The sequence below is a fragment of the Mesitornis unicolor genome, unplaced genomic scaffold (assembly GCF_000695765.1).
Source record: "Mesitornis unicolor isolate BGI_N332 unplaced genomic scaffold, ASM69576v1 scaffold19107, whole genome shotgun sequence".
Lineage (NCBI taxonomy): Eukaryota > Metazoa > Chordata > Aves > Mesitornithiformes > Mesitornithidae > Mesitornis > Mesitornis unicolor.
This window is the reverse complement of record NW_010198705.1, coordinates 103,413-112,572: the sequence shown is the minus strand read 5'-3', so window position 1 is coordinate 112,572 and position 9,160 is coordinate 103,413. Positions and strand designations below refer to the sequence as shown.

Sequence of the window (9,160 nt, the reverse complement as noted above, 5' to 3'; positions counted from 1 at the left end):
TGCCTCCATCCTCCCAAATCATTCCGGCTGTGCCTTCGGAGCCTGAGTGCCTGGATAGTGGGAGATAAGCACTAGGATTGGTTGGTGAGGGGAGGCTGCAGCGGGCCAGGGGGTGAGCGGTGGGGGGCGGGGGCAGTGGAGCACACCCCTACAGTTTCCAACGCGGGGAAGATGCTCCCTGATTTCATCTGCAGTGTGCAGCCTCTCAAAGCCAGGCACTGCAGGGTGAGCAGGAGACGTGCTGCTCCAGAGCATCACTTTGGTGTTTCTGAGAGGTGTCCATGGAGGGACAGACGGCGTCTCTGGGGAACAGACTGAATACAGTTCTGGAAGTGTCCTACTAGCCTTTTTCCAGTTCTTGTACCAGATCTTCCCCCCTCTCTCCTTTATATGTCCCCCAGGGCAGAGCATACTCTCTGGCTTCTGCAGACGGGGAAGAGCTTTGCCTCACTCTGCATCTGTTGTTGCACTTAGATCTTAGCAGCTCCGTTTATGAGCTGGTGCCCATCATCTCTCTCCTGGACACAGTCAGGCAAGGGAACAAGGAGGGACATAGGGATAAGGAGGCTATACTGCCAAATCCCTGAATCCTGCTGATCACGGAGCAGAAGGTGACAGTCATGGCAGTTCTCCTGGCCAAGGGCCTTACCTGGGGCTGTGCCCTCTGTGCCAGCCCACTGTTGCCAGTGGCAAAATGTATGGCCCTGGTTGGTGGGGAGCAGCATTTGTTTCTCTGTCTACACAACACATTTTTAGTGTATGCAACCCTAAAGTACCTGGCACTTGTGTGTTCTGTGTATCTCCCTGTGCGACAGGTCTGGGGTGTTGTCCCCAGAGCATGGAGGGACACAGCATGGTGCATCCAAGGGATAGCTCTGGCAGGGTCCCTCAAGGCTTCCCAGGGAGTGGTCCTGCAGGACCAAGCAGCATTGCTTCTCTGCAGAAAGCATCACAAGTCCACAAGCAGCACGCAGTTCGGCACACAAATGCTCTCAGCAGGTGCCCTAAGAAGGTGCTGGGAACGCCCCTGCAGTACCACACAGCAAGCTCCCTCTGTGTCTGCAGAGTGGCTGTCCCCACACAATGGGGACATGCCCCCGAACCTCATCTGCTTCTTGTCCTAGTAAAACAGGCTGTCAGCTTCCAGCAATGTAACCCACCCAGCTGGATTTAGAAGAGCACAGCAGGGTGCTCTGGCTGGGTTCCTTAATCCCAAAAGCCCATGGATGCACAAATGTCCTTAGTAGAGTTAATCAGCAGAATTCTCCTCTATAATCCACTGAAAGCAACAACAGCCAGGCTGACTGCCAGGGATGCAGTCAGTTTTGGAGGTCCCCCATTTCGTCCCATTTTTGCAGAGCTGCCATAGATGAGTCCACAGCAGGACCCAATCTGCTGTCCCATAGCCTTCCTGCTCCTGCCTGGACCCAGGATCACCTTCATCTCTCTAGAGCCATCAAGGTAAGCTCCAAATCCTCTGCCAACCTGGAGAGACAGGAGCTAGCAGTGGGCACAGATGGGAGGTGGCAATGGGGACAAAGTCACCCCCAGGAGGTGGGAGCAGGATGAGACATCCATCACGGTCATGAGGTGGGATGTTGGGGCTTGGGGCTGTCAGGCTGTGGCTGCTTCCCAACCCGCTCATCCCTTCACATTTTTCAGGACCCCAAGGTTGGAGAGGAGTGAAGGGACTTACCCTGCTGGCTGTGTCTCTGGGCATACACCACCACCACTGCAGCAAGCACCACGCAGCAGGCTGACGGGACAGGGTTGGCCATCTGTGGAAGCAAACACAGCAGGAGCAGTCAGGGTTTGGCCATAGGAGACCTTGCATGTGGTGGGCTAAGAGCTGGTCCCTGCCGGGCAGCTGAAGTGTGCAATGAGACCACAAGGAGATAGCCATGAAGCGAGACTTCATCTTAGCCACGGGAGAACGCACTGCAAAATGAGGCGTTTTGCTAGCGCACGCTTTGCTGTTCAATGGCCTGTGGCACTTTTTCTGCCAGCAGAACCAGGTGCCTGGAGGCGACGATACGCCTTGCACAAATGCTGCATTTTCCTCTTCTTGCTTTCAACCTTTCCCCTAAGAAAGTCAAGCACTCTGGTGCTGGGCTCTCCTCGGCAGCTACAGCATCACCCTGGGATCAGACATTGCCTGCACATGGATTGCAGAGGTTTTCTGAAGAGACGGGAGCACACCCAGGCACTTCCCAACAGCAACCGGTGCTTAGGGTGTGCAAAATGCAGATCCCAGCATGGGAAGGAAATGCAGCTGCATTTCTGGGCATGTCAGGGACGGCATAACCCTCATCTGTGTCTTCACAGTGACCGCGGGGTGCAGACGCTGGGGAGCAGTGGGGGAGACAACTCAGAAGGCAGGTGGGTAGAGACACGCTGGGCTTTAGGGACAAGCAGCCAATGAGCCTCCCTGTGAGCGGGCAAATGGCAGCAACAACTGCAAGGATACCCTGCGCTGTCCTGCCAGGCTTGGAGACACCCAAAGTCTCCTCCTCCTGCAGCTGGGGCTGGTGGAGGAGACCAGACCAGGACAGAACTGCTGGGGATGGTAATGGGGATGCTGGCCCACCCGCCAGGAGGTAAATAGCATCATGCGTGAAAAAGCAAATTACACCTTCAAAACCGTTTAAACCTCCCTAATCTCCAGCGTGGTATCGGTAACGCGAGGAGGATTGGCTTTTAATCTAGAACATGAGCATGCGCTCGTTAGCCAGATGGCATCCATTTAAAACTAAGTAAAGGGGTAGCTGTACCGGCCAGAGGAAAAAAAATAAAGCAAAACTTATTCCATTACCCAACACGGGCATTGCAGGAGCCCAGATGGCCTCGGGTTCGCAGCAGGCCTCAGGTTCACAGCAGGACACGAGCTTTTGCAGGGCTGGAGCGGAAGGCAAGCGTGACTGGGAGGGATGGCACAAGCAGATTTTGGGGGGTGGTCTGGTCTCTAATGACTCTCAAGGGCAGGGATGCTGGAGGGATGGGGGCCCTGAAAATGGGGAAGTGACCCACAGCCCCATTGTTGAAGTTGCAGTGGTGGGTTTAGGCAGCAAGGGCTGGCAGTGAGAGCCAGCCCCGGTGCAGCTGTGGCAGCAGAGCAAGGACACGCCAGCCCCAGACCTCCTCAGTCACCTTGAAGGTGACCTTCCTTTGAAAGCTCTGGGCAAGGAGCGCTAAGTGCTAATTACAACATCGTTATCATTCACTCTCCTTTTTCCCTCCTGTTCCTCATTTTTTCCGTGACTGCTCTCTGCTCTGCCTCCTTCAAGCGTTCCCACTGTGCTCGCAGTGTGGCTTCCCAGTGGCAGCGTGGGGAGTGGGTGACGGCTGGGACCCAAAGTAGGTGGCAGTGTCACATCCTGAGGCAGAGCTGGCACACAGGGCCCCAAGCAGCTTGGGAGTTGCCTGCAAACCAGGAGCTGACTCTCCCTATTAATCCTAAATTCACTTCCCACTGAATATTCCCCCCAGCTACAGCCCTCAAGTTGGTAGAGGGCCCCAGGAATTGAAGCAGGCAAGGAATTGCACCAGGGCCGGAGCCACTCCTGTGCCGCAGTCCAGGTAACCCCAGGTAGCGCAGCCATCCCATCCTTGGGGAAGTGGCAATGATGGGCTGCAGGGCAGGAGCACCCCAGCACCCTGGCAATCATCCTGCTCTTCAAAAAGCATGAGATCTGCTCACCGTAGCCTTCAGTTTGGCTCAAGTTGGTGCAAATACCATCGCTAACCATCACACTGCATCTCAGTCCTGCCAGCAAGCAAAGCCACCCATCCTCCCCTGCTGCTCCTCATCTTATCTGTTGTTAAAGTAATTGCTGCTGCTTCTGCCCGTGTTCCTGGCAGCCTCACCCATGGCTGGACTGACGTGGAGACCGGCACCACAGCTACATGGGAAGGGGCAGCTCCTGTCCCAAAGCATGGACAGTCTCGAGGGTGACACTGGGACTCTGTGGCATGGCTGGGACACAGGCAGAGGCTCCCAGTGTCAGCACAGAGACCTCACCACTCGGCTGCTTTCCCTCTACAAAACCTCATTTTTTTTTCTCACAGATGAGCCGTGCCGCCAGGCAGGAGCCAGAGTTATTTTAGTGCGAAAAATCTAGCCAGAAAACCAACTTTTTCTCACTTGAATTGCAATTTCCCATGCAGTATTTGCTTTGTTTGCCTGTTTTGCCCAAAGCCATGTTGATTATTTTTTTTTCCAAGCACATAACGAAACCTTCGCAATTTCTGCAGATGCTTCTAATGCAAATTTCCATTTGCTGTATTTGCTCATTTAATGGTTTCTCTAGCAAAAAAGCCAGCACCCCGGCACGGGGGCACATGGGCCAGCGAGCAGCAGCTCCTGGGGCTGCATCCCCACTCTGGCAGGGACCTGCTGAAAGGTGACAGTGGGGAACCGCATTTATTACACAGCAAACCCAGCAGTAGGAAACTCAATCTTCTGCGGAAAAAGAGGTTGAAGAATATTTCCTTTTGCCCCTGCAGTGAATCATTTCTTGGCAGCAGAGAGGAAACAGGAGCCTGGGCTGGAGTGGAGGGAGGCGAGGGGGCACATGAGATGGAGCCAGCTTCGGCAGCCTTCCTTGCTGTACCCAGCTTCTTGTTTTGGGAGAAAGAAACTAAGTTCATCCTTCCCTGCTTTTGTCCTTTGCACCAAGGGTAATGAGGACATCAGTCACGGTCACTCTTAGCAGAAGACAACCCACAGACATGAATATGGTCCCCTCCAGCAGCTCTCAGTCTAAACCAAACACATTTCTGGTCATGATTTCCCGGAGTTGGATCAGGCTATGTGGAAGGGGGCTGTGGCCAGACCTCCATGAAGACCAGCCCAGAAGCTGCCCCTGCAAGCAGGACTGAAGGAGCACAGCAATGTGACATGAAATGATGTGGTGTGATGGGGTGAGGACAGCCTGAGGTGGGCAGCATGTGAAGGAGATTGTGTATCCACGCAAAAAGCAGGATGTCACCATCTGCTGATCAGTCCCAGTGCCCCTTCTAAGCAGGCAGAGGGACAGATTCTTTCCAGCTCTCCCTTAGGAGGATCCCCAAAGCCTTGGGGATGTTCACTGGTAATGGGGTGCCAACTGGCAGCTGGAAACAGTAGCTCCAGAGCAGGGCTGTCCTCAGCTGGCAAAGGACATGGGGTATACGCCAGCCTTCCCCCCCCCACAGCTCTCACCTGTCACAGCCCCCTGATCAATAAGAACTCATTCTGGAAGTGGGTGGCTCCCATAAAAAAACCCAAAAATGCATGTTTCAAAACCTGGTGTTTCCATGACAGAGTCTTCTGTCGGGCAATTCCTCATTTGGTGCTGCTGCAGGCCCTGGCTCTGAAGTGGCTATCGGGGAGAGGAAACAGCTTTATTAAGTTGTTTGTTCCCTGCGCCCCTCCTGCAGCCTTGCCTAAATCCTTCCAAAGGAGCTCTGCAGGGCCTGTACTGCACCACAGTGTGCCTGGACCACAGACAGTGACGGCAGATGCTAAGGCACAACCTCTACTGCAGACACCAGCTGTAGACACCATGGTACGCCTGTACTACAGGCATCAGCTGCAGACACAATGGTACGCCTGTCCCGCACACACACTGACCACAGATGCCGCACTACACCTGTACTGCAGATACTGGCTGTTGACCTTACGCTACACTTGTGCTGCAGATGCTGACTGCAGATGGTACCAGACACCTGTATCACCGATGCCGGCTGTAAATGCTGCAGCACACCTGTCCCATAGGACAGGTCACAGCCTGTCTGTCCCTGAGGTGTGATGCTATGTCTGTAGTGTAGACACCAACTGTGCTATTACCATGCACCTGCACTTGGTGACACTCACAGCAGACATCTCTTGGGTCCGGCCCCACACAAACACCCTTACCAAAGCCACCCTCAGTTGCTCAACACAGGTTTGGCACTCAAAAGCACTGAGCGCCATCTCCTCCCTTCCGATCACCACTAGCCGCAATATGAGGGAAAACAGAGGTAAAAATAGCTGTCACTTAATGTCACTCACTTGCTATCAGCCCTAAAACCTCCTGGCCTTACAATGCTCCATCAGCGCTAAACTCCACTTTGCTGCTTAATGGGAGGAGAGAAAAGAAGGGTTTTATCATCTCCTTAATACGTGCTATCAGAAAGCCTTACCTGCAGAGCCAGAACCATGCTTTCTGAAAAGCCTTCTTAAACCTAATTTAAACCCCCACTGTCAACAGGGCGATTAGCACTGCCCCCTGGACAACGAGTGCCATGGGGATGACCAGGGCCAGCTGAAATCAATTCACTCCTGGCTCTGGCAGGCTGCAAGTTGTCTCCCTCCACCTTCCCCCTTCCCAGTAATGAAGCAGAGACGCTGAGCAAGAGGACGCCAAGGAAGAAGCCGCAGCCCCCCACAGCAGAGCCCCTCCATCACTGTGCCTCTGGAGTGTCCTCGTGGTCTAGGGAGATGGTAGAAGGATGGTCCTCACAATATTTCCCATCTGGTTTGGTTGAAGACATGACCTGAAGGTAGACACAGGTTTGCAGAGCTCTCAGCTCCAACATCTGTGCTGAAGCCTGGAGTTGCTCCGTCTTCCCTGGATGTCGCTGATAGGATTTCCCAGTGAGAAAGGCAGTGACCACAGCTGCTTCCCATGCCTATGGGGATGAAGAAAGTGGCTCTCCTGCAGGAAGCATCAGCCCAGCTAAAACCAGAGCTGCTTTCCAGACAGTACTGCAGAGCCCAGGGGCTTCAAGGGGAGCTGGGATGGTCTGGGGAGGAACAAGAAATCTGTGAAACATCCCAGGCTGATTGGGAACCTGCCTGACTGGCAAGCTGGCTCTCAGGGTTGGTGATTCCTTGCTCATGTGGATCACAGTGACATGCTCCAGCTGGGGTAGGGAGCTGTGGAATGGCCAGGGGGTCCTCTGAGACCCCCAGGAGCAAGGTCCTCACCCTGCAGCTGCAGGAGCTGGGGATTTCTGCTCCAGGAGCAAGATGGGATCCTCTCCTCTCAAACCACACCTTGCAGCTCCTCCAAAGTCACCAAGTGAGACCTCTCTGCCCACTCGGAGCCTTGAAGGGGGATGTTTCCCACAGACTGTACCTGTCCTTGCAACCACCACCATGTTAACCAGCCTTTCTGCAAGTGGAGGGCAGCAGTCCAAGCCCAGCCATCTGCTCTGGTGGTGATAAAAGCCAACACAAAGCACAGCATACTAATAAGCATCGCACATCTTCGAAATTGGTGCCGGGAGAAAGCCCGGCAGGGCAGGAGCAGGGCCTGAATCCCAACAGTGGAGGCTGCAGACAAACATTGCCCAAAGAGTATTTCTCAAGGACACGGTGCCACCCAGGTAGGGATTCATCTGAGCTGCTGAGCCCCATGCCAGCATCCACACCCAGACAGCTTCTGAGATGGAGGAAAACTTGGACCAACAACGGGAAATGCCATTTCCCACCCCTCATTTTTACTCATATTTCCTCTGCGTCAAGACTTTTCCGGCTCCCAACAGAGAGAGATTGCAGGAATAAATCAGATGTTTGCTTCGATTAAGGAAGTGCCAAAGATGGTGTCTTCTTCTGGAGCCTCCATTCAGGTGGGGTCTTGGGCTGGTTTTTTTCCATAGGTTCTTCCCCCAGCGGCATGGAGCTGATGGTGCTCCATCCTGAGGAGGACACCCTGAGGAGGCAGTGCAGGAAGGGACTAATCCCCTTTGGTGGGGGCAGTCCGTGCTGGGGCCAGTGATGCTGGAGGGGGCTTTCTGCTGCCAGCAGCCCCTTTGGTAGACACAGCTGTGTGCCCCAGAGCTGAGCCCGGGGCTGGCGGTGGGACCAGGGTGAGATGCCTGCCTCCTCCAGCTTGCAAATACCCTTCTGGGAAAGCAAGGGGACCTCTTTTAGTTCTGACCCCCCAAATGGCCCCACTCGCTAGCAGCTGTCTTGCTGTCACCACCACCTCGGTTCGCAGCAGGACCTCACTGACCCCAGCCCCCTCACCCTCCCCATAGCCTGGCGTCACCTGCACGGAGCTAGGGGAAGGGGAAATAGAGCCCCAAGAGGCCAAACCCAGGCTTTCTCCCTCACTAGCATTGCTGAAACAGGCTGGGGGCACCCACAAGTCCCAGGCTGGTGCCGCTCACCTTGGTCTCCAGCTGCTGCCTCTTAGGGGACTCTGGCCACTAAGCCAGCAGAGCATGTGGGGCAAGCCCAAAGGGCCACCGAGGGCACCTCCAAAACCCCCCAGGGACCCTTGCCCTCCCTAGGGTCCTGCCTCAGCCCCACAGACGGCATTGGTTGAGAGCGAGCAGAGGATGAGGAGGGAGGAATGGCATCGGCCAGAGGCAGCTGTGCTGAAATACAAGGCAATAAAGTCTCTCGCCCAAAACTACAGGAAAATTTAATTACCAAGGACAAAACACCATCTGTTTGTGCGGACGGTGACCTCCCACTGCCCCCTGGCTTTAACAGCTCTTAAATTAGCATGTTTGTTAGGGGGTATTAGCTGTCTGACATCAGGGATGCAGCTCCCGTGGGTCCGGGGGGGCTGAACACTGAAACGCGTGCGTGCCGGAGTGGCACAGCGGGCTCAGCAGCGATGGGGGAAACAAAACACCCCTGTGGAAAGGAGGATCCCCTCTGAGCACGGCTCTTGCTATCAGCAACGAGCTCTGGCAAGCCCAGCATCGCTGTGCGCTGCCACTGGCAGGTGAACCGTGGCGGCAGGCTGTATTTGGGTCTCAGCTTCTTTCCAGAAAAACAAGAGCCAAGAAGACATACACCCGGAGGAAGATTTTGCTGTGTAAAGCCAGCGAATTAAATGAATACTCAATAAAGGAGAAAGTGGGTTAAAATCCAATTTGTTTCCAGCTCTGCAAGGGAGGGAAGATGCACACATTGGTACCAAGCCCTGGAGCCAATTTAGTGTTGTCAAATTGCAGATCCTTTCTTTCTTATTCACCGCTTATTGGTTGGAGTATCCAAGGTGGACATACCATCACCTTCCTACCTACCAACACTGGATGCAGCGAGTAGAAAACCATCTGAAGCCAATCCGGCTATTTAGGAGAAACAGCTCAGCTGGGAGAGGTCTCACTGTGCAAGATCCCTTTTTTCTCCACCACCCGAGCTTTGCTCCACGAGCTCTGCTCCACTCTCCAGCCCCAC

The 9,160-nt window shown here is 54.4% G+C and overlaps 1 protein-coding gene across 1 annotated transcript in view; it reads right to left on the bottom strand.

Moving 5' to 3' along the window:
- CNTFR (ciliary neurotrophic factor receptor) overlaps window positions 1–1,778 on the bottom strand; it is a gene marked incomplete at its 3' end in the record, with an annotated part of 59,302 nt that extends 57,524 nt beyond the window's left edge. The window contains exon 1 of the mRNA XM_010189235.1: window positions 1,697–1,778. Coding sequence (XP_010187537.1) covers window positions 1,697–1,778 — 82 coding nt within the window. The remainder of the gene's footprint in view (window positions 1–1,696) is intronic.
- Between the last annotated feature and the right edge of the window lie 7,382 nt (window positions 1,779–9,160).